Genomic DNA, 26652 nt, shown 5'->3' on the forward strand with positions numbered 1-26652 from the left:
AATGAAATAGAAAGAAATCGAAGCTCAAAGAGCTGAGGTCGATGCAAGATGGAAAACTAAAAATCGACAGCTTCTCGAGCTGAAGCCGAGCTCTAGGACCAGGGAACAACCTCGACCAACTCATCGGAGAAGAAGGTAGGAGCTGCGGCGGCGTTATCTTGAAGAGAAATGGAGGCCGATGGATTAGCTTGGAGAATAAGAAAAAAATCCTCCTCCCCTGCTCTCGTGCTGTGTGTGTGTGCATGATTGAGGGTGTGTGTGTGTGTGTGTGAGTCTTTTAGTGAGTGAGAGTGTGTGTCTAGGATTTAATCAATTGCTAGAATAGGTAACCCTACAAAAAAAATGAGAGTGTTATGAAATTTAGGGAAAAGTGTTATACACTTAAAAAGAAATGCCAAACCAATAAAGAAAAATTAGGACTATAATTAAAATCGCACTAAAAAAAATGCAAGCTTAGAATCCTAATTTAAAAATATTAAATTTGATTTTACTAGTCCAAAAATAAAAATATTAATTTTCGCAAAAGTTAAAAATAGTTAATTCTAATGCGCGGGAGAAATATAGTATTTAGCCAATTAATCACAGAAAATTAATATGATTAAAATTATAAGTATTAAAGACTAATTTAGGCATTTAAATACCTAAAATTAAAATTATGAATATTAAAACAGATTTAGGCATAAAACTCAAATTATGGGAATTCTAGGTGTCACAGTTCCTCCCTCCCTAATATGTAATTTCGTCCTCGAAATTCAAGACTTACCAAAGAGTTCTGGATAGCGAGTCCTGATATCTGCCTCTGCTTCCCAAGTGGCCTATTCATCCGAGTGATTATGCCAACTCACTTTGACCATTGGAATCGACTTGTTACGGAGTCTCCTCTCCTGTCTGTCCAAAATCCGAACGGGCCTCTCCTCATACGTCATGTGAGCAGATAACTGAAGTGGTTCCAAACTGAGAACATGGGACGGATTTGAGATGTACTTCCTCAAAATCGATACGTGAAAGACATTATGAACTCCATCAAGGTTAGGAGACAAGGCCACCCTATAGGCCAATGCCCCTACTCTGTCCAATATCTCAAAGGGTCTGATGAACCTCGGTGCTAACTTCCCTTTCGTCCAAAATCTCATAACTCCCTTCGTATGAGCCACTCGGACGAACACATGGTCTCCCACCGAGAACTCCAAGTCTCTCCTCCTATGATCGGAATAACTCTTCTGTCTGCTCTGTGCAGTCCTCATCCTATCACGAATCTTGGCTACAACTTCGGCAGTCTGCTGAATAATTTTGGGTTCCAACTCTGACCTCTCACCAACCTCGGTCCATAATACCGGTGATCTACACGGTCTTCTATAGAGTGGCTCGTAAGCCGACATACCAATGGTGGCCTGATAGCTGTTGTTAAATGCAAATTCCACCAATGGTAACCTCGACTCCCAACTATCATGAAAGTCAATGACGCAGGCTCTCAAAAGGTCCTCTAGAATCTGGATCACCCTCTCGAACTGTCCATCTGTCTGCGGGTGAAAGGCGGTACTAAACAAAAGCTTCGTACCCAAAGTTGCATGAAGACTCTTCCAAAAAGTCGACGTAAACCATGGATCTCTATCAGACACTATGGAAACAGGGATACCATGTAGTCTGACTATATCCCGGATATACAGCTCCGCATACTGAGTCATAGTGAAGGTCATCTTCACTGGCAAAAAATGTGCCGACTTAGTGAGACAGTCAACAATAACCCAAATAGCATTCGAACCTCTCACTGTTCTCGGCAAGCCAACAACGAAATCCATGGTAATATTCTCCCATTTCCACTCGGGAATAGGGAGTGTCTTAAGCAATCCTGCAGGTCTCTGATGTTCTGCTTTGACCTGCTGGCATGTCAAACACTCTGATACAATGTGGGCTATATCACGCTTCATACATGGACACCAATACAACTGCTGAAGGTCCCGATACATCTTCGTACTACCTGGGTGAAAAGAGTACGGTGATGTATGTGCCTCTGCCATGATATTAACTCGCAGAGAATCACCTGCAGGCACCCAAAGTCGACCTCTAAACTTCACAATCCCATCTCCACTGAATACAGACCACTATCTTTCTCCTCCACTCTCTGTCTCTACATTTCCAACTGCTCGTCAACTGCTTGAGAAATTATGATACGGTCAAATAATGTAGTCTGCACTGACAAAGCCGACAATCTGGGAGCTCTACCCTCGGCATACAACTCCAGTCCGAATCTCTGAATCTCACCTTGCAACGGCCTAGACACTGTCATAGAGGCAATCACTGCTGTCTTCCGGCTCAAAGCATCTGCGACTACGTTAGCTTTACCCGGATGATAGCTAATATCGCATTCATAATCCTTCACCAACTCTAATCATCTCCGCTGACTCATACTCAACTCCTTCTTGGTGAAGAAGTACTTGAGGCTCTTATGGTCCGTGAATATCTTACACTTTTCTCCAAAGAGATAGTTCCTACAAATCTTAAGTGCAAAAACCACTGCTGCCAACTCCAAATCATGAGTAGGGTAGTTCTTCTCATGTTCCTTCAACTGCCTAGAAGCATAAGCAATAACTCTATCTCGATGCATAAGAACTTCTCCCAATCCCAACTTGGAAGCATCAGTGTACACCACTAAATCACCTTGCCCTGATGGCATGGCTAACACTGGTGCCGACGTAAGTGCCTCCTTCAACACATCAAAGCTCTCTTGGCACTTCGGGCTCCAAACAAACTTAGCATTCTTCTTAGTCAATGTTGTCAAGGGCACCGTAATGGATGAAAAGCCCTTGATAAACTTCCGGTAATAACCGGCCAATCCGAGAAAACTGCGAATCTCCGATGCGTTTCTAGGTACTGACCACTCCTTAACTGCTTGAACTTTGGAGGGGTCTACCTCGACACCGCTCTCGGAACTGATATGACCCAAGAATGCTAATTTCTCCAACCAAAATTCATATTTGTCGAACTTAGCAAACAACTTCCGCTCTCGGAGCACCTCTAGAACTGTCCTCAAATGCTGTGAATTCTCTAGTCTATCTTTTGAGTAAATGAGGATATCATCAATGAATATAATGACAAACTGGTCCAAGTATGGTTGAAACACGCGGTTCATAAGATCCATGAAGACCGCGGGCGCGTTCGTTGTTGTGAAAATTCATCGCAAGCATACGAGTGTCAAGTTTTAATATAGTGAATAAATCAAGTATCGTTCCCTCAGAGAGTAAAATAAAAATATTCAGTGCTTGTAATTAAAATAGTCCAAACTTTATCTAAAAAATCAATATTTGAGAATTTTGCAAAATAATAAAATAAACAGATGATTTTATAGCACGCACACAACTTTCAGATAAATATCAATCAGAGAAAAATGGTCTAGAGGTATAGATTTCACCTGGTTTCAACAACAATCAATCCTAATTAATTAATCTTCATGAATTCCAGTCAATTAATAGCCAAGAACACTTAAGTGTAGTATTCCCTCTCCCGAGTGCCGAATAAAATATATCAACTACAATTCAGTTCCAATATCCCTATTAAGAATCTACTTGCAGTGATCAATTCAAACAATGTTCTTTTTAGAAGCTCTGTTAAAATTATGCACTCTCCCGAGCAATATAAATAATTAACAGTGTATTTTCTATTGGTCCTATTCAAAATCTCCTCTCCCGAGTGCCAGATTTCAAATAAATATTACAAATCAATTATTGATCAGATAATTGAAAAGACGATCAATTCTAGAAAAAACAATTAATCTAGAAGAAACTCAATCTAATAAAATCAAAAATTCATGAAAGTGTCTACACCAGGTTCCATCCGACCTCTAAACTCTAAAAAATTAGTTCATAATAAAATTTTGAATAAAACAAAACATGTTAAAAATCCAAACATATTCAAAATAAAATAAATAAAAGATAAAGAAAACAAATCTGTCATCGACGCCGTGTCCGGTCTATCGAACTCCGTCTTTGTTCTTCAATTAAAGCTCCAGATATTCTTCAGAATAATCCCACAATCACGATCAAGCTTTTCTCTGATCTGTACGTGTGGTATGTGTGTGTGGCGGCTCCCTTTCTTTTCTCTGACAAAGAATCCCTTTTATATCATTCACAAAAGCCCACTCAAAAGCCCATAGAATAATTGCCCGAAATAATTAAAATCCTCCAATCAGCAGCAGGGTGGGCGCTCAAATAGCGGCGCGGGCGCGCCTTAGTCTCGCAAACATACTTTCTCTCGCCTTCACAATAGAAGCGCGTCAGCTCTTTCTCTCTTCCTCTTTAGCGCTAAAGAGTAGCGCTAAACTTTAGGCCCATAAGAAAGCCCATTTCTTCTTTTGTCGTTTCTTTCTTTCCTGCTTCTCATCCTCTTCTATTTTCTTTTCTTTTCTTTTATTATTCTTTTCTTTCACATTTTTCTTATTTTTCACAATAATTCAGTAATTTCCTACAAGTGCAAAAACAACAAAACCTACACATAAATCTGCTCGAAACAAACAATTAACAATTAAAATCATATATAATTTAAGTGTATAAAATACACTTATCAAATACCCCCAAATTTATACTTTTGCTAGTCCCGAGCAAAACAATTCAAAATAATAATCTTCCAAAAACTCAAATCACCAAAAACAACAAGAATAGCCAAGAAATACCATGGAGCAATGGCCTCAGCAATGATTTCAAATAATTTTCAAATCCAATCATATCACACCCAACTAACACTTAAAATTTCAGTCAGAACAAAATAACCGCATAAACTCACAATCTCCGCAACTCACGTTCAAAACACTCTTATCCAAGTTCAATTCACACATTCATAGATCATGAGGACTTTTCAAGGTAGAATAGGATCAAATATTGGATATAAATAAAAAAACACTCACAAATAGGTTAAATGCAAAGAATAATAGTGTGTGCATGTTTCGACCAAAATTCATAATCATTAAAAGCATCAATCAACAGTTCATAGGCTAAATTCTCGCAACTCTTATCCACTAGTTTATTGGGCAACTGTGACTTGGTCAGTAGGACTTAATCAGCTTATAATGTAAGGCCTGGCACATGGCTACAAATGAAAGATTAAAAATTCAAAATAAGGAGTAATTTACATTTATGCTTAATCTAACTTCAACTCCTTTTCATTCACAATTTCACACATATTTCAATCCATTCCATTTTTCAAATCTTTTTTTTTCTACTACCTCTTTTCATCTTTTCAATTCATCCACCACACCATTTGATGCGATCATGTATGACTCGCATGCTTATCAAGTGCCTAAGGATCCGTTGGAGATACTACGAGGACCGGTTACGAGAGGCCGAGCTCAGAAGTTTAAGGAAGCATTTCAATCTTTGTTGCTGAAGACACAAGAGGGCGTTGGATTTCTTGATATTCAATTTGGAAGAAGTTATAATCTTATTGAGGTCAAAAGAGGTCAAGAAAGTGAAGAAATTGAAGACCCTACTCGAAGCCAAGGCGCGCCCGCGCCATTATTTTGCGGAGAAGAAGCGCGCCAGCGCCTCATGATCGCGCGCCCGCGCTTACGGATACCAAATTGACGATGTTTTGCGAGCTCTAGGTGCGCCCGCTCTACCTTATCGCGCGCCCGCGCCCTTGTTTGCGCAACTTCGGCGTGCCCGCGCCTCTCTCTAGCGCACCCGCACCATGTCGTTTTACATGCACCGAAGGTGTTTGTGTGTGTGTTCGGGATTTTTAATATTTTGGATTTACTTTGTTTATTTTAGGTCTTTTATTCCTACTAGGAAACTTTAGGAGATATCTTTGATATCTTTTTGATTTATTTTGCGTTATCTTTCAATATTTAGGGTTGTAATATAAATACTACAACATTCATTAATTTAATGATAACTAAGATTTTCAGATTATTGATTATTCAATACAAAATTCTCTTTAGAATTTTATCAAAGCTTTTGCTTTACCCAAAATCAAACTTATCAAAGTTTCATAGCTTTGTGGCGTTTGTCAATCGATTTTCAATTGGGTTGTCAAAAACAGGTTCCTTTGAAGGTCTAATTGAATCTTTGATTGTTTTCTATCGTGAATTCTCTGTTGCTAGTTACAGGTTCAACTAGAGGTGGAGATTCCAAAATCTGTTACTTGTTTCAAAGTCGTGACAATATTATTGAATTCTTTTGTTATCGAATTGAGGTGCGATTCGTTGAAATCGTGTTGCCTTTCATACATAAGATTCATATCATTTGGTATCAAAGAAAAGGTTTGAAACAAGTAAGTTTTCACATCTTTGTGACTATCTGTTCTTCGTGTTCTTCGCGTTCTTCGTCCTTCTTCAAGTTATCTCAAAAAATTCAAAAAAAAAATAAAAATAAAAAATAGAGATTTGAAATCGGTCAAAAAAAAAAAAAAGTTGAGACCGAAAAAGCTTCAAAAAAATAATAATAGAAGAAGCAAGATAACTTGTGGACAATTTTCGTTCTTGTTCATCATTGGATGCAAGTCAAAATTCGAGCATCCCTAAATTTCCTTTTCTTGTTTTTGTCAATCTTCGAGAGTCGATCTTCAACGTCTAAAAGTTGTGAACTTTAGAGTTTGATTCACTTTTACACAAAGCAAAAGCCTACATAAATTGAGTGGAAAGAAAAAGAGTGTTGGAGTGATTCGTTTGGAGTGATCTATGAGAACTTGTGTGAGGAATTTTACTGCTAACCTTTTTCTTGCAGGTACCATAAATCCTAATAAAGATGCTAATGAAAGTGTGAACCAAGAAATTTCCAAGGTTCAAATGGATGCGTTGATGGGTCAATTTACTAGGGTGATGAGGTCGGAGTTGGAACCTCTTCATGAGCGGATGAGTAGATTAGAGGAGAGTAGTGGTAGTGGAAAAAAAAAATCAAGATAGGAAGCGAAATAATTTTGAAGGAGATGAGGAGAGTTTTGATGAGAATTGGGATGGAGGGAGAAGAATACATGAGGTTAGCCATAGGCGAGAAGCGGTACGAGGAAAACATACGGAGTACAGTAAGGAGGATGGAAATATTAGTAGTATTAAGATGAAAATTCCAGCGTTTCATGGGAAGTCTGACCCGGAGGCGTATTTGGAATGGGGGAAGCGTGTGGAGTTTGTGTTTGATTGCCATCACTATTTTGACCTTAAGAAAGTGAGGTTGACAGTGGTTGAGTTTGTAGACTATGTGTTAATCTAGTGGGATCAATTAGTGACCACTAGAAGAAGGTGTGGAGAGCCGCCTATTGAGACGTGGGAGGAGATGAAGCATGTCATGAAGAATCGGTTTGTGCCTAACTATTATTATCGTGACAGGTATAGGCGATTACAAACTCTGAATCAAGGACCAAGAAGCGTGGACGATTACTACAAGGAGTTGGAAACCACGATGATCCGGGCCAACATTGAGGAGGATAATGAAGCTACAATGGCCAGATTTTTGTTCGGTTTGAATAGAGAAATCCAAGATCAAGTGGAGCTTCGCCACTGTTTTGATTTGGATGAGATGGTGCAGACAACCATGAAGGTGGAGTAGCAGCTCAAGTGGAGAGGAGCTGGTCGACTTCCTACCGGTGGAAGATCGTCAATTCCTTGGCGTCCAAGCGTTGCAAAACGGGAGGACAACAAGTCGGTGTCCAAGCCAAAATTTGACACCAAATTGGAGGCACCAAAACAAGTGGGTATAGGTACACCTGAAACTACTAATACTCGTTCTAGGGATATTAAATGTTTTAGATGTCAAGGACTTGGTCATATTTCCAGTCAGTGTCCTAATAAAAAAATTACGATTATGAATGTTGGTGGTGAGATTGAGTCGGAGAGTGAGGATGAGAAATATGATAGTATGCCTGCGTTGGAGGATCCTGATGAAGAGGGATATGATGCAGTGGTTGGAGAATTTCTAGTGACCAGGAGAGTGTTGAATGTACAACAAAAGGAGGAGGAAGAAACTCAAAGGGAGAATTTATTCCATACTAGATGCTTTGTGAATAACAAAGTATGTAGTGTTATTATTGATAGTGGGAGTTGCACTAATGTAGCGAGTTATGAGCTGGTGGAAAAGTTGAGTTTGTCTGTTATAAAGCATCCTCAACCTTATAAATTGCAGTGGTTTAATGATAGCTCGGAGGTGAGAGTGCATAAGCAGGTGGTAGTACCGTTTTCCATTGGTAAATATGTAGATGAAGTGTTGTGTGATGTGGTGCCTATGCAAGCTTGTCATATTTTGTTGGATAGGCCGTGGCAATTTGATAGAAAGGTGATACATGACAGTTTTAAAAATCGTTATTCTTTTACTTTGAAAAAGGAGCCTATTGTATTGTTACCGATGACTCCAAAGCAAGTGTTGGAGGACCATTTGAAAAAGAAAAAGAAATAAGAGGCCAAAAAAAAGAGTGAACAAAAAAGTGAGATGGCCTTAGGAAAAAATATTGAGAGAAAAAAAGAGAAAAAAAAATTGAGAGGAAAGAGGCCGATAAAAAAATATTTATGGCCCAAAAGAGTGAGTTGCGAGAGATTTTACATGAGCATACTCCACTTGTGTTGATTTTCTATAAGGAATTTCTCCTTAACACAAGTGATATAGCCGAAAATCTTCCGAGCAATGTTGTTTCTCTTTTGCAGGAATTTGAAGATTTATTTCCGGAGGATTTGCCTCAAGGATTACCACCTTTGAGGGGAATTGAACATCAAATTGATTTTGTGCCCGGAAGTGCGTTGCCAAACCGTCCAGCGTATAGGAGCAACTCGGAGAAAACAAAAGAGATGCAAAGACAGGTAAGTGAACTTTTAGATAAAGGCTTTGTGCGTGAGTCCATGTCACCGTGTGCTGTGCCTGTTTTGTTAGTTCCGAAGAAAGACGGTTCATGGAGAATGTGTGTGGATTGTAGAGCCATTAATAACATTACCATCAATTATAGGCATCCTATTCCTAGACTAGATGATATGTTGGATGAGTTGCATGGTTCTAGCGTCTTTAGTAAAATTGATTTAAAAAGTGGTTACCATCAAATTAGGATGAGAGAAGGTGATGAGTGGAAAACTGCTTTTAAAACCAAATACGGCTTGTATGAGTGGTTGGTTATGCCCTTTGGACTAACTAATGCACCTAGCACTTTTATGAGATTGATGAACCATGTGTTGCGTGCTTATATTGGAAAATTTGTAGTGGTATATTTTGATGATATCTTGGTATATAGCAAAAATTTGGATGAGCATGTCGAACATTTGAGAATTGTGCTAATCACACTAAAAGCTGAACAATTGTATGCTAACTTGAAGAAGTGTGTGTTTTGTACAAAAGAACTTGTGTTTCTTGGTTTTGTTGTGAGTTTCCAAGGTGTCAGAGTTGATGAGGACAAGGTAAGTGCAATTCGAGATTGGCCAACGCCTACTTCTATTGGTCAAGTTCGAAGTTTTCATGGTCTTGCAAGTTTCTATAGGATATTTGTGAAAGATTTCAGTACTTTGGTGGCACCTATGACTGTAGTGATCAAGAAGAACGTTCCATTCCATTGGGGAGAGGAGCAAGAGAAGTCTTTTAATATTATCAAGCAAAAATTAATTAATGCTCCTTTACTTGTTTTACCTGATTTTACTAACACTTTTGAAATTGAATGTGATGCGTCAGGTGTAGGAATTGGAGGTGTCTTGATGCAAGGTGGGCGACCGATTGCTTACTTCAGTGAGAAGCTTAGTGGGGCGTCCTTGAATTATCCTACCTACGACAAGGAGTTTTATGCGTTGGTAAGAGTACTTGAGACATGGCAACACTATTTGAGACCAAAGGAATTTGTGATTCATACGGATTATGAATCATTGAAGCATCTCAAAGGACAACACAAGCTAAACAAGAGGCATGCTAAGTGGGTGGCGTTTGTGGAAACTTTTCCCTACATTATCAAATACTAGCAAGGGAAGGAAAATGTGGTAGCGGATGCTCTATCACGAAGGTATGTACTTTTATCTACTCTAGATTCTAAATTCTTAGGATTTGAGTATGTGAAAGAGTTATATACTACTGATATTAATTTTGGTGAGATATATGCGTCATGTTTGCATGGTCCAAAAGATAAATTCTTCATGCATGATGGGTATTTGTTTAAGGAGGATAAGTTATGTATTTTGGGAGTGGTTTAATGGGGCATTTTGGAGTGGCTAAAACATATGAAACTTTGCATGAACATTTTTATTGGCCACATATGAAGCATGATGTTGAGAAAATTTGCGAAAGATGTGTGACTTTTAGGAAAGCAAAGTCTAGATTTGTATACTCCACTTTCCGTTCCTAGTGAACCGTGGGTAGATATTTCTATGGATTTTGTTTTAGGACTACCGAGGTCTAAGAAGGGGAGGGATTCAATTTTTGTTATGGTTGATAGATTTTCTAAGATGGCTCATTTTATTGCTTGTCATAAATCTGATGATGCTTCTCATGTTGCTGAATTGTTCTTTAATGAAGTTGTTAGATTGCATGGCATGCCTAGGAGTATTGTGTCTGATAGAGATACTCGTTTCTTGAGCTACTTTTGGAAAACATTATGGTGCAAACTTGGTACTAAACTACTGTTTTCGACTACATGTCATCCTCAAATGAATGGTCAAACTGAAGTTGTTAATAGAACGTTAAAAACTTTGTTGCGTGCTATAATTAAAAAGAATTTGAAGAGTTGGGAAGAATTTTTGCCATTTGTTGAGTTTGCATATAATCGTAGTGTGCATTCTACTAAAAAATTTTAACCATTTGAAATTGTGTATGGTTTTAATCCTTTAACCCCGTTGGATTTAATGTCTTTACCTATGAGTGAAAGGGTTAACATGGATGGTAAGAAAAAGGCGGAATTTGTGAGAAATTTGCATGAAAAAGTGAAGGCGAACATTGAGAAAAAGAATTTGCAGTATACAAAGCAAGCAAATAAGGGAAAGAAGAGAGTTGTGTTTGAACCAGGAGATTGGGTGTGGTTGCATTTGAGGAAAGAGCGGTTTCCTGAAAAACGGCACTCAAAGCTTCTACCTAGAGGCGATGGACTATTTCAAGTATTGGAGCACATCAACGACAATGCTTACAAATTAGATTTTCCAGGTGAGTATAATGTCAGTGCTACTTTTAATGTTTCTGATTTATCTCCATTTGATGTAGGTGATGATCAAGATTTGAGGACAAATCCTTTTCAAGAAGGGAAGGATGATGCGATCATGGATGGCTCGCATGCTGATCAAGTGCCTAAGGATCCGTTGGAGATACTACGAGAGGCCGAGCTCAGAAGTTTAAGGAAGCATTTCAATCTTTGTTGCTGAAGACACAAGAGGGCGTTGGATTTCTTGATATTCAATTTGGAGGAAGTTATAATCTTATTGAGGTCAAAAGAGGTCAAAAAAGTGAAGAAATTGAAGACCCTGCTCGAAGCCAAGGCGCGCCCGCGCCCCAGACTCGCGCGCCCGCGCCATTATTTTGCGGAGAAGAAGCGCGCCCGCGCTTACGGATGCCAAATTGACAATGTTTTGCGAGCTCTAGGCGTGCCCGCTCTACCTTATCACGTGCCTGCGCCCTTGTTTGCGCAACTTTGGCGCGCCCGCGCCTCTCTCTAGAGTGCCCGCGCCATGTCGTTTTACATGCACCGAAGGTGTTTGTGTGTGTGTTCGGGATTTTTAATATTTTGGATTTACTTTGTTTATTTTAGGTCTTTTATTCCTACTAGGAAACTTTAGGAGATATCATTGATATCTTTTTGATTTATTTTGCGTTATCTTTCAATATTTAGGGTTGTAATATAAATACTACAACATTCATTATTTTAATGATAACTAAGATTTTCAGATTATTGATTATTCAATACAAAATTTTCTTTTGAATTTTATCAAAGTTTTTGCTTTACCCAAAATCAAACTTATCAAAGTTTCATAGCTTTGTGGCGTTTGTCAATCGATTTTCAATTGGGTTGTCAAAGACAGGTTCCTTTGAAGGTCTAATTGAATCTTTGATTGTTTTCTATTGTGAATTCTCTGTTGCTAGTTACAGGTTCAACTAGAGGTGGAGATTCCAAAATCTGTTACTTGTTTCAAAGTCGGGACAACATTATTGAATTCTTTTGTTATCGAATTGAGGTTTGATTCGTTGAAATCGTGTTGCCTTTCATACATAAGATTCATATCACCATTCCATTTTTCACAAATAAAAACTAGGAGCATATAACATTTTAGCATTCAAATTACTCTCTTAAAGTTAGGAAATAGTGTTTAGGCTATTCAGGTAGTCAATGTAGGACCTTGAACAATGACGAATGAAAGTTTATCACACGTTTGCACGCATGCCATTCGATTTTCAATAAGGCTCAAACAAGGTACTAAGGATAAAATATATTAATAGGTAGCTTGAAAGGCTCAAACGATTTCAAAAAAATTGCCTAAATCATTCTTAATCACAGTTATGCCTGTATTTTGCCTCGAAGAGTGTTCAAATTAGTTCTAGATAAGTCTCAATCCACAATTTAATCATACAAATTTCAATCAGTGAAAAAAATATAATCATCAGCAGTAAACGATGATTTTCCACAAAAATTTCAGATTTTCCCGTACCTCATTGTACTCATATACGTGTAAGCTCAAATGGGCAACTAAGGATAAATTTTTTTAATGAAAATTAGGCCCAAAAAAATCCAAACAATGCCTCAATCATATCTATGTTTGTATGTCTCAAAAATCAGATTCAAGTATTAATCACAGAGTATATAAGAAATTGTTCATCTAATTGGTTCCATTTTCTCAAAAATATTTGTCAGATAGGTAGACAGTCATGGATTTCAGTTATAGAACAAAATTTTTTCTTTCAACAGCCATGCATCCATTTATTTCTTGACTTCTTTTCAAAACTCAACTCAACAAAAACAACAACTAAACTCAACAAAGTAATTTTATCTATGAAGCACAATACAATGCAACTAATCAACCAACCAACTAAATCAAACACTGATATACCCCCCCCCCCCAAACTTAATGTAATCATTGTCCCTAATGATTAAATGCAAGAAAATAGCAAGGGACTCGTACCTTAGCACCGAGCATCAGTACACGATGTCATCATCAGAATTTCCATGAAAAATAATTCGCAACCGCAAGAACATTGGAGAGGTGGAGAAGCATGACATAAATAACCAAATTAAATAAAAGGTGCATGTTGCAGCGTGATCAGGTGGATATACACGACTTAACATCCAATTTAATCTGAAAGAAAACAGCACACGGTTAAAACACAAACGTAAAGCCCAAAGCAAGCAAAATACAACTCGTAATGTATATGGAAAAAGAGGGATTGCGCATAGATGAGCCATGAGAGTCGATGGAGAGGCGTGATTGCAGTTTGGGAGGGCATGTAAAGCTGCGCTTTTGCGGATGGTATATCTTTCTTGGATTGCATGGTTGCTGCAGCTGGTAGGAGCGCGATTGCATGAGATGTTGCGCAGTTAAGAAGCTGGATGGCACCTGAAGGAGGCGCGATAGCGCAACAGGATGTGCTATAAAGGAGAGCGTGATAGCGCTTGGAGTTGCGCTAATGGTTATGGCACGATAGCGCTATATGGAGAGCAGTTGGAGAGCTCGTTAGCGCTATGATGCAGCGCTGATGAAACCTAAAGGGGCGCGATTGCACTGGTGGAAGCGCTATCGCGCTTGGTGATCTTGTTGGCGCAAGTTAGGCAAGTGTCATGCGCATTTACGCTAGATGTGGCGCTGTTCAGTAGCGCGATTGCGCAAGGTGTAGCGCTGTTCGTGTATCATTGAAATGAAGAGGATGCGCGGGCGCGCGAGACGAGTGGCGCGGGCGCGCCTCTTGTTTGCAAATTTCTTCAGGTATGGCGCGGGCGCTCAGATTAATGAGGCGGGTGCGCCGTCTCCTCGAATTGAGATTTCTGGAACCTAAAAATTTTTGAAAATTAAGAAAAATTAAGCTCAAAAATTGAAAAAAAAAATACTTAAAACATCTAAATAACAAAAATTAAATAAACTGAATATAAAATAAAATAAAATAAAATGCTTGGGTTGCTTCCCAATCAGCGCTTGGTTTAAAGTCGTCAGCCCAACTTTCACCGGTGTTAGATCTTCCCTTTCTCTTTTACTCGCCAAATAAATTCCACGAACCGCCTTTTAAATTTTTCTTTCTTGTTCTTCGTGGCTTTCTTTGTTGATGAACTTGGCGCTTTACTCTTTGATTCAACCTCAAAATCAGCTCTTGGACAGCTCTCCAACTTCACAACTAGTTCAATTAAGCATAATTCTTCAATGGGTGGATTAGGTGTGTTCGTGAATAGATTGAAAATTACTCGTTTGCACTCTACACCCATCGACAATTCACCTTTCTTTACCTCTATCTTGGCATCCGCTGTAGCCAAAAATGGTCGTCCAAAAATCAGCGGAGCAACATGATCTGCTTCAATATCCAAGATCACAAAATCTGCTGGGAAGATGAATTTATCCACCTTGACTAGAACATCTTCAACAATTCCTAGTGGATAGGTAATGCTCCGATCCGCCAACTGCAATGAAATCATGGTCGATTTCATGTCTCCCAACTCCAAGGCCCTGTAAATAGATAATGACATTAAATTAATGCTGGCCCCTAAATCACAAAGTGCATTATTAAAATGAGAACCACCAATATAACAAGGAATATTAAAACTCCCTGGATCCTTAAGCTTTTGTGGTATTTTCTTTTGTAGCACCGCACTGCACTCTTCTGTCAGATTGACCACCTCGTTCTCTAGCAGTCTCCTCTTCTTGGACATCACCTCCTTGATGAACTTCGCATAGTTCGGAATTTTCTCCAAAGCTTCAGCAAAGGGGATGTTGATGTGAATTTTCTTGAATATTTCCAAAAATTTGGAAAACTGCTCATCCAACGCCTTCTTCTTGAACCTTTGTGGGTAGGGGAGTGGCGGCTTGTACATCGGTTTTGAGTCAGGTTCAGGCTCCTTCTCTTTCTCATCGACTTTTTCCTCAAATTTCTTCTCCGCAACAGTAGGGATTTGGACTCCAACTTCTTTTCCACTCCTCAACTCTATAGCATTGCACTGCTCCTTGGGATTTACCTCAGTGTTGCTCGAAAAGTGGCCTCAATTATTTTCTTTCAGTGTGTTTGCCAACTGCCCAATGCTAGTCTCCATAGACTTCATCATGGCACCCATATTTACCACATGTGTCTCCAAGCTGTCAAGGCGAAACTCAGTTTTCGCCATCCTCTTACCTGATTCCGGCACAAAGTTACTAACAACGTCGTCCAAAGATGTCTTACCCTCACCCTTAATTGTGTTGTATCCCGGAGGAGGATTCAACACATTGTTATTGTTAGCATAAGAAAAATTTTCATGATTACGCATACTAGGGTGATAAGTATTAGGGACAGGATTACCTCTGTAAGCTCCCTAACCTCGGTAGCCATTAGGATGGATATAATTAAATTCTTTTGGGGTATGTGATCCTTCAACTCCAGTTGAATCTGCAACATTAATCTTATTCAAAGAATCTACCTGTGTAGTCAGTGCAGATAATTGAGCAGTGATGGATGTGAGAGGATCCACTGCATACACTCCAGCTGGCTTCTTGACTCCCGTACGATCAGATGGCCATTGAAAATTGTTGATCGTCATCTGTTCCAGCATATCATAGGCTTGAGCGGGGTCCTTTGCAAAAATAGTACCTCAAGAAGCAGAATCCACGTTCATCCTCGTAGGCGCATTCAGTCCGTTGTAAAACCACTCGATCTGTTACCAATCTGCAAAATTGTGGTTAGGACAACGTCTTAATAATTCTTTATACCTTTCCCACGTCTTAATAATTCAACTGGGTGGATTTAGCAGGTGGAAAATATTTCGCAAAAAATTTTTCTGTCATCCTCTCCCAAGTAGTGATGCTTCCAAGCGGCAGTGATTGCAACCAACTCCTTGCTTAATCCCTGAGAGAAAACGGAGACAAGCGTAAGCGTATAATATCCTCAGACACACCATTAATTTTTACCGTATCAGTTATTTTCAAGAAAGTGCGTAGGTGTAGGTGAGGATCAGCAGTGGCGCTCCCATTAAATTGGTTCTGTTGAACCATGTTGATCAAGGCCGGTTTTAGCTCAAAATTGTTGGCGTTGATAGTTCCTCGAGCGATTCCAGAATAGTGGGCCTGGATCGTCGGCCGGAAGTGATCTCTAATTGAAACCAAGGGAGCTTGTTGTGCTTCTTCTTCATCCATTCTTTCAATTTTTTCTCTTTTAGATCTTCTTAAAGCACGTGTAGTGCGCTCGATCTCCGGATCAAACAGTAAAAAATTCGCACTTTGAGATCGTCGCATAGACTGCAATTAAAAAAAAGAAGAAGAAATCAATTAGTAACTTAAAAGAAAAAAAAAACTCTAAATTAAAATCTAGAATAATTGGTAACAAAACTAAACAAAATCAAAAATTACTCCTCGGCAACGGCGCCAAAAAACTTCTTGTAAAAATTCCTCGCAAGCGTACGAGTGTCAAGTTTTAATATAGTGAATGAATCAAGTATCGTTCCCTCAGAGAGTAAAATGAAAATATTCAGTGCTTGTAATTAAAATAGTCCAAACTTTATCTAGAAAATCAGTATTTGAGAATTTTGCAGAATAATAAAATAAACAAATGATTTTATAGCACGCACACAACTTTCAGATAAATATCAATCAGAGAAAAATGGTCTAGAGGTATAGATTTTACCTGGTTTCAACAAAAATCAATCCTAATTAATTAATCTTCATGAACTCCAGTTAATTAATAGCCAAGAACACTTAAGTGTGTTATTCCCTCTCCCGAGGGCCGAATAAAATATATCAACTACAATTCAATTCCAATATTCCTATTAAGAATCTACTTGCAGTGATCAATTCAAAACAATGTTTTTTTCGAAGCTCTGTTAAAATTATGCACTCTCCCGAGAAATATAAATAATTAACAGTGTATTTTCTATTGGTCCTATTCAAAATCTCGTTTCCCGAGTGCCAGATTTCAAATAAATATTACAAATCAATTATTGATCAGATAATTGAAAAGACAATCAATTCTAGAAAAAAACAATTAATCTAGAAGAAACTCAATCCAATAAAATCAAAAATTCATGAAAGTGTCTACACCAGGTTCCATCCGACCTCTAGACTATAAAAAATTAGTTCATAATAAAATTCTGAATAAAACAAAACATGTTCAAAAATCCAAACATATTCAAAATAAAATAAATAAAAGATAAAGGAAACAAATCCGTCGTCGACGCAGTGTCCGGTCTATCGAACTTTGTCTTTGTTCTTCAATTAAAGCTCCAGATATTCTTCAGAATAATCCCACAATCACGATCAAGCTTTTCTCTGATCTGTACGTGTGGTATGTGTGTGTGGCGGCTCCCTTTCTTTTCTCTGACAAAGAATCCCTTTTATATCGTGCACAAAATCCCACTCAAAAGCCCATAGAATAATTGCCCGAAATAATTAAAATCCTACAATCAGCAGCGGGGCGGGCGCTCAAATAGTGGCGCGGGCGCGCCTTAGTCTCGCAAACATACTTTCTCTCGCCTTCACAATAGAAGCGCGTTAGCTCTTTCTCTCTTCCTCTTTAGCGCTAAAGAGTAGCGCTAAACTTTAGGCCCATAAGAAAGCCCATTTCTTCTTCTGTCGTTTTTTTCTTTCCTGCTTCTCATCCTCTTCTATTTTCTTTTCTTTTATTATTCTTTTCTTTCACATTTTTCTTCTTTTTCAAAATAATTCAGTAATTTCCTACAACCACAAAAACAACAAAATCTACACATAAATCTGCTCGAAACAAACAATTAAAAATTAAAATCATATATAAATTATGTTTATAAAATACACTTATCATTCGTCAACCCGAACGACATCACAAGAAATTCGTAGTTGCCATAATGAGTCCTAAAAGCTGTATTGAACACATCTGACTCCTTAACTTTCAACTGATGATAGCTAGAACGGAGATCAATCTTCAAAAATACAGAGGCTCCTTGCAATTGATCAAAGAGATCCTCAATTCTGGGAAGTGGGTACTTGTTCTTTACCGTCACTCCATTCAATTCTCGATAGTCTATGCACAACCTTAAACTACCGTCCTTCTTTTTCATAAAGAGGACTGGTGTGCCCCATGGAGATAAATTAGGGCGTATAAAACCCTTATCAAGAAATTCTTGAATCTGCTCTTTCAACTCCTTCATTTCCGTAGGAGCCAATCTGTACGGTGCCTTAGAAATTGGCACAGTATCGGGTACCAAGTCGATAGAGAACTCAACTTCTCTATCAGGTGGGATGCCTGCAACATCGCCTGGAAATACATTTGTCCACATCTGAAACATCTAAACGTACTGGCAACTCCGTCAATGATAAGCTGGCTAATAACGCCTCAAATCATTCATGCATCAACTGCTTAACTTGCGTGAAAGATATAATCTGAGTCCTCCTCGAACCCCTGGTAGCCTCAAACCAAAACGGTTCTTCTCCTTCGGGTCTAACCAACACTGATCTCTGATGAAAGTCGATCACCACTGCGTTCTTCGTCATCCAATCCATCCCAAGTATCAAATCGAACTCAGACATGGGCAACACTATCAGATCTGCACTCACTGATTGCCCTTGCAATAGAAGCTCAAGATTCTTCACTATATTCCTCGTGGACAGCTCTTCCCCTGATGTGATAGTCACTGTGAAACAACCAAACAGCTCTTCGCACACAATAACCCGCTTACGGGCAAAGGTCTCCGAAATAAAAGAATGAGTAGCCCCCGAATCTAGAAAAGCTCTAGTGGTTACTCCGGCTACTAATATTCTACCTGCATTAATGGCATTTACAACCACAGAAAAATTGGAAACAGATAAGACAAGTTCTACTTAGGTTCATCCTAAGTCATCAATTCTCCAAAATCACTACTACACATGCATCACAATCAATATTCACCAAGCATGCAACATAAACAAGTTCTCATGCCAATCCATGTTTTTAAGAACTACTCAAATATTAGCATGCTAAACAACCAAATAAGAAGCTGAAAAAAAAATTCATCATTAAATCGGTTAAATCGCGCCTAACTAAATACTCTAAGCATTACCTATGATGAGCATAGTATCAGGATCGGCCTCCTTGGCCTGCATCACGTAGACTCTTCCCTGAGTCGACGTCTCACTCCATGGACAATCTGAGATCACGTGCCCCGGCTTCTTGCACCGATAAAAAACTTCAGCACCTGCCAAAAACTTCCCATAATGGGCACGATTGCACTTTGGGTAATATGGCTTCTCCCCAGCCTTGGAAGGAGCGGGTCTCGGTGCCTTCTGTCCCTAGGGTCGCTGAACATGATGTCCCTGGGGCCTATGGGCCAGATGCCCCTGAGGTCTAAAGGGTCCATGCTAATGCTGCGGCCCAGTGAACGGCCTCTTCCCGTGCTGCTGCTGCAGACCATGAGATGGGAGCGGTCTCTTACTCTGTGCCTCAGCGCTGATATCCCTCAATGTCTGCTCAGACCTCAAATCTCGTCTGAGCGCCGAAGCATAATCAGCTGGCTCCGCCATGAGCACATCTCGTCGGATAGTGGGTCGTAGCCCAACAATAAAGTGCTGGAGCTTCTCAGCCTCGTCGTCTTCAATCAAAGGCACAAAGTGGCAACCTCGCTCAAATTTCACCACGAACTCAGCCACTGATAGATCCCCCTGTCTCAGGCTCAGGAACTCCGTGTTCAAACGGGCTCTAACATCCGCGGTGAAATACTTTTCAAAGAAAAGTTTTCTAAACTCAGTCCAAGGCAGGGTAGTTGTGTCCACTGTCTTCTCTACTCCCTCCCACCAAAGGGCAGCATCATCCTTGAGGTGGAAGATAGCACAATGGACTCGATCCCGATCTCCCAATTGCATATATCGAAAGATCACCTCAAGCGAACGGATCCATCCCTCCTCTACCAGTGGATCAATGGTGCCAGCAAAGTCTTTTGGATTCATCTTCCTTAAATGCTCACAAACATGAAAGAGTGGGTGCCCGGTTAGCCAACTTGTGGCTAAGGGCTTTTATGACTCTATGTGAAACAATCTTTTGTTTAATATAATTTACACTTTTTACAATGGCATTGACTTTATCATTCTTCATATTGTTATATTATGATATACTATTGTTGTTTTGATAAAGACCTTGAATATACTATAGTGTATGTAAGATGTGGTAGCACATGGGGATGGTTATCATGAAACACATCTTATAGTCACTGTATATTCTAAACTGTTCCTAGTCAATTGAGCCGTCCGCAAAAAGGGATAAGGATCGCTCGAGATTGAGACTAGCATTTGCGATGCCGAGTACCACGTTTCATTGGTATGGAACATAGAGATGTTCAAAGCATGCAAATGGATATTCATATGATGAATGATCGAACTACCCTATCCGGACTTTCCAAGTGGTTATCACTTATCGAGTGGATAAAGTCCGCGGTTTTGGTTGTACACCATTAGTCCTTATTACTTGAAACATCATTGAGACTATATATTCTAGTACTGTACTTTGACTCGTTTACCGACTCTATTGGGGTCATCAGGTGTCGGGATTGGGTACAGTTACGACATATATAGGAGTCGATGCTTTGTTGTCAAGGATTCACCACATACTTGCGAGTGTGGATATCCTATGCGATCTGAGGAGATATTAGTGTGATGAATCTCTGGCCAGAGTACATGATGTGTTTTAGGTTAATGGGTTTTCCTAGTAACACATGCGATGTCACTATTTGATCTCCAAGATGTTATGCATAGTTATCGAATCTCGAACGACTCTCAATATACCAATGGTTGTTGATTCGATCGGGATATATGGATGAAGGGACCGTACTATACGCTAACCAAAATCTACTGGTTCTTGCAGGCACTATCAGTAATACCTAGGGAATCATGGGGCGATGTTGCTAGGCGCTCTTACCATGATTCGATGGGTAAGTCGGAAATTGTTGTTCCGAGTCACAAGGAGTTGTGAGCCCACGGCTAGCTGTATTCCTGAACCATTGAGGGTTACACAAGTAATGGATTACTAAAACCCCGTAGAGATAGTTAAATTTAAAGAGTTAAATTTAATGAAAGAGAAGTTGGACTTCTTAACTAAAGGGAGTGAGATTTCCTAAAATGACATAGGGATGGGCATTTTTCGAAATCACTGAATTCGGATTAAGAAAAATTATCTTGACTCTAAAAGATGCAGAAATGGTTTCTATGCACATTGGTGAAATCAGTTTATCAATCGGAGTCACGATGAATTTTATATTAATTTCTATAACAACAGGCTTGGCTTGTTGGGCTTAAGTTATGGATTGTGGGCTTTAAGGAGTTAGAGTTCTGATACAATTATAACTAGAAATTATCTATAAATATACTGTAGTGTTCGAAAATTCCAAAAGATTTCAGTCTTGCAATTTTCGAATTTCAGCCTATATTATTCAAGGGGATTTTGAAATCTTCTGTCCCTTTTGGAGAAAATTCGGGTTGTGATTTTTGTGAAAAATTACAATCTGAATTAACAGATCATATCTGTTTATTCTCTAAACAAACTTCTGATTGATTTCTAGTGCAGTCAATCAGAGGGTTTTGTTTTCTATTCGTGGACCTAATTGAAGAAATGTTCGTTCATCAATTCCTGGGATATACAACAAGAGCAGATTAAATTCTGTTGGTGTCCATAATCTCATTTCGAGATTTCAAGGTAAAATATTTAATAGTGATTATTTGTTTTACTTACACAAATTTAATCGTAAAATTTTGATACCCAGATATGGAATCGTTCCATATTAATAAAATAAATTTTTAAACTTCCGCTGCACCGGGTATCAATTCTAATTGATCTGAACACAGTTTTCCAACAAAACAGTCCCAAGTCTAGCCCTCGGAGCGTCCACATGTCGCTCTAGGATACGGGCTAAACCAGCTAGCATCTGTGTCCCAACATCCGCAGCTGGTGGAGGAGGTGGCGGCTGTAGAGCACGTCCACGACGAGTGGCCATTTGTACGCAAGTTCAAATTTCCACATTCAAATTTCATTCCTTAGGAAAAAGATTTTCTTTAAACTTTTACCAGCTCAAAAATTTTAAGAATTAGCGGAAATGAACTTAATCAAATAGCAATAAATGCAACTTAAATCTTACAGACTTTGAAGCGAGATCCCTTCGAGTTTCGGCAACCGACAGTAGGCACAGCCCAAACCAAGACCGCGCTCTGATACCAACTGAAATGACTCCTACACTCTAGACTAATTTAATTAATATGGAAAATACGGGATTTTTGAAAAAAATTTGCCATGAATCGTTTGAAACTATTAAAAAGACAACTTGTCACAATCAGCAGTTCAAACAAATAAAATAAGCACCGGATAAAATCCGAATCAGAATACCACGAAATAAAAGTAAGTTAACCCCGCTTGATGCGGTACGATAGGTGGATAAGTTTACATGCCAAAATATCAAAAGCAGGGAAGACTCATCCTGCAAATAACTGTAAATGTTTAAATACTAAGATTCATTATTACTTATCATCAGATTTTGCGGAACTAAAAGAAAAACAGCGACGGTCAAGGGCCTGCACCACCAGTGGCCTCACCCTGGGTATCCTGCTCCTCAGTACCTAGGTAATCATACTCACCTGAAAACAAATAAGTGGGGTGAGTATAAAAGACTCATCAAGAATATGGGGGGGGGGGGCGGGGGGGGGGAGATAACGAGTACTACATAGATACAAGCAAACACAAATTTAAAATAGCTGATACTAAAAGTACTATTTTTTTGTGCCCCTAACTTTAAACAAATGTAAACTTCAAAAAAAATAAAAGATCATGAATGAAACATATGCATGGCTAAGTCTAGCATAATCACTGTATCTGTAAAAACTGTACTGAAGCATAAACATGAAATATCTTAGCGAACTTAAATCCTTTAATTGTGACCCTGTGGTTTCGATCATGATCATGGCTGCAGTGCACTATGCCGCAAGAAGGTCAGGTATTTCCCAACCCATCTTGCCCATACTTGGTAAGGGAGGCCAAGATTTCTCTCGACCCCGCACATACACGTCTATATTTGATAAGGTAGGCCAAGACGTCTCTCAACCCCACACATACACATCCTTTGGTAAGGTAGGTCAGAACGTCTCCCAACCCCACACATACACGTCATTTCTATAGTCACAATCATTTCACTTCGTTCGTAAAAGTTATTTTCCTTTTATTCTTGATTCTGGGACTTAGCATGCATAAGTAAATGTTGTGCACTTGTAAATATTTACTCAATGATCATGCGAGACAATCAAATGTGAATGACTGGGATGGTGAATTAGGAGAAAACCAAAAGATGGGAATCTATGACCTTAAACTGTAGTGACCCTTACCCGGATCACCTACTAAACAGAACTTAGGCATGCAAAGTGAACTCCCTATAGACTCGAGGTCAAGGATCAGATAACAGAGACAGACCGGGCCCTGGTATGTAGCACGCTGTGCCGTCGCTTCAGGAGGTGGCTCCCATACCGAGATAATCGTGGATACGCCGGACCCAAATCGATGGAAGTCCATCCACTAACAGGATAGGGTACAACCCTACTACAGACATCTCGAAGGAGATACAGCAAGATGCAAATGAATGCAGCATAATATCATGGCATATAAATCATGCAGTCATATAATACATGCATACTCAGTCAGGATATCTCGAACAGTACTTTCGTACCTCAATACAGTGCAAGCTCTACCAACTCTAGGTCCACGCCTATAGTCTGCTCTACACTGCCAAATGATACTACTATCATTAAAGTGCTCTAAAAGCCTTAACTAAGCTATTGCATACTCCTAAATATTTATAGGAAGCAAAAGCTATACCTTCGTCCGTCGTTAGCCCTTTGATGTCGATGCCTCCAGAACTTGGGCACGACTCCGCTACGACTACCGAACGCCTCTCCGACCTCCGGACCAAGCCTAAGAAGACTAGAACAGCTCCAAAAGGACTAGAAGGGAAAGGAGAACTCGGAATTGGCAAATGAAAGTGAAGTCTCGGCCTTCTATTTATAGACAACGATCGGAACTTCCGATCCTTGATCGGAACGTCCGAACCTCGATCGGAACGTCCGATCCTGCCATCGGAGCTTTCGAAGATCCTGATCTGCCACGTGTCAAAATATCACTTGTTGACTCCGGATAGGGGTGATCGGAGCCTCCGGTCCTGATCGGAGCTTCCGATCCAACCACACGTCATGGATGACGTAATATCATCGGTGCCTCCGATCCTCATCGGAGCTTCCGATCCCGATCGGAGCTTCCGATCGTCCCTTCGGAGCTTCCGATCCGTCCGATGCCTAATTGAATTAATTAGCATTAATCCTTTAATTACTCAATTTGGGTTCGGGCTACTACATTCTCCCCCACTTAAGATATTTCGTCCTCGAAATAGGATCTTAAGTACCGAATGCAAATACAGGAATCAGAAACATTCTTTATTCAAATCAAACGTTTACAGAGTTTGCAACTGAATACAACTTAAAGAATGAAATCAAAACAACTCAGGATGGTCTTTACGCATCCTGTCCTCAAGCTCCCAAGTAGCTTCCTCAGTGCCTCGGCGCTGCCACTGAACTAAAACCAAAGGAATGACTTTGTTCCGTAAAACCTTATCCTTATAATCCAGGATACGAAGAGGTTTCTCGACATAAGTCAAATCCTTGTCTACCTGAACCTCAGATCGCTGCAGAATATGAGATTCATCCGCCACATACCGTCGCAACAGAGATACGTGAAACACGTCGTGAATGCTGGATAGATGCGGTGGCAAAGCTAGTCGATAAGCCAAATCGCCAATGCTTTCCAAGATCTCAAACGGACCGATAAATCTGGGAGATAACTTGCCCTTAAGGCCAAATCTGAGAATCTTGCGGAAAGGTGACACTCTCAGAAACACTTTCTCCCCGACCTCGAACTGCAAAGGCCTACGCTTAATATTATCATAACTGGCCTGACGATCCTGTGCAGTCTTAATCCATTTCTTGATCTGATCAACAATGTCTATCGCCTGCTGGATAAACTCCGGTCCATCAGCCTGTCTCTCCCCCACTTATTCCCAGAAGAGTGGAGTACGACAACGTCGCCCATACAACGCTTCAAAAGGTGCCATCCCAATACTAGTGTGATAGCTGTTGTTGTAAGCGAACTCGATCAACGGCAAATGATCCTGCCAGGCTGAACCAAAATCCATGACGCACGCTCTAAGCATATCCTCTAACGTACGGATAGTGCGCTCTGACTGACCATCAGTCTCCGGATGATAGGCTGTACTCAAACTGAGAGTAGTACCCATCGCACGCTGAACACTCCCCCAGAATCTAGAAGTAAACCTGGGGTCCCGATCGCTGACAATGCTCACAGGCACTCCATGAAGTCGGACGATCTCCTGAATGTACATCCGTGCCATGCGATCTACAGAGTACTCTCGGCTATAGGCAATGAAATGCGCTGACTTGGTGAGTCGGTCCACCACCACCCAGATAGCATCACAGTTCCTCGGGGATACCGGCAAATGGGTCACAAAGTCCATAGTGATAAACTCCCATTTCCATTCAGGAATAGGCAGACTGTGAAGCAATCCTCCAGGTCGTCGGTGCTCTGCCTTGACCTGTTGACACACCAAACATCTCGAAACAAACTGATAAACACTGCGTTTCATTCCCTTCCACCAGAAACGAGTACGTAGATCCTTGTACATCTTGTTGCTCCCAGGATGAATACTCAACTTAGTGCGATGTGCCTGAGATAAAATCTCCTCTCGCAACTCTTCATCCTGTGGAATCACAAGCCTACCAGACAAACACAGAAAGCCGTCTGACTGATAATGAAATCCAGACGAGCTACCCTCATTAGCTAGACGAGCTAAACGCTGGGTCTTCGAATCAGACATCTGAGCATCTCGGATCCGCGAATACAAGGCTGGCTCAGATAATATCGCAAACATCTGGATACTCTGCATACCTTTCTTATGCTTGAAGGTATAACCTGAAGTACAACAGTCACTGATCGCACTAGACATCGAACAAGTCTGAAGTGCGGATAGTCGCACCTTGCGACTCAAGGCATCAGCGGTGAGATTAGCAGCTCCCGGATGGTACTTAATCTCGCAATCATAGTCCTTAAGCAAGTCCATCCAACGTCTCTGTCTCATGTTCAATTCTGCCTGAGTGAAAAAATACTTGAGACTCTTATGATCGATGAAGATCTCAAATTTCTCGCCATAAAGATAATGACGCCAGATCTTCAAAGCGAACACAATGGCTGCCAATTCCAAATCATGGACTGGGTAGTTGTCCTCGTGAAGCTTCAGCTTTCTAGAAGCGTATGCGATCACATGCCCATTCTGAGTCAGGACACAACCTAACCCCTAAAGAGAAGCATCCGTGTAAACTACATACCCTCCAGATCCTAACGGTAATGCCAACACCGGCGCAGAAGTCAACCGCCGTCGAAGCTCACGAAAATTCTCCTCACACTCGGAGGACCACTCGAAATCCACACCCTTGCGGGTAAGCTGCGTCAACGGTCGAGCTAACTGAGAGAAGTTCAGAATGAAGCGACGATAATACCCTGCTAGACCCAGAAAACTACGGATCTCAGC

General features: G+C 40.1%; 1 protein-coding gene across 1 annotated transcript; it reads right to left on the reverse strand.

Moving 5' to 3' along the window:
* Positions 1-18397: 18397 nt before the first annotated feature.
* Positions 18398-19978, reverse strand: LOC140860290 (uncharacterized). The gene is made up of 3 exons (XM_073263233.1): positions 19444-19978; positions 19096-19230; positions 18398-18819 (listed from the first exon to the last, which is right to left on the reverse strand). The coding sequence occupies exons 1-3, from the start codon at positions 19976-19978 to the stop codon at positions 18398-18400; spliced, it is 1092 nt and encodes a 363-aa protein (XP_073119334.1).
* Positions 19979-26652: the final 6674 nt, after the last annotated feature.

The sequence above is a fragment of the Henckelia pumila genome, chromosome 1, assembly GCF_033568475.1.
Source record: "Henckelia pumila isolate YLH828 chromosome 1, ASM3356847v2, whole genome shotgun sequence".
Taxonomy (NCBI): domain Eukaryota; kingdom Viridiplantae; phylum Streptophyta; class Magnoliopsida; order Lamiales; family Gesneriaceae; genus Henckelia; species Henckelia pumila.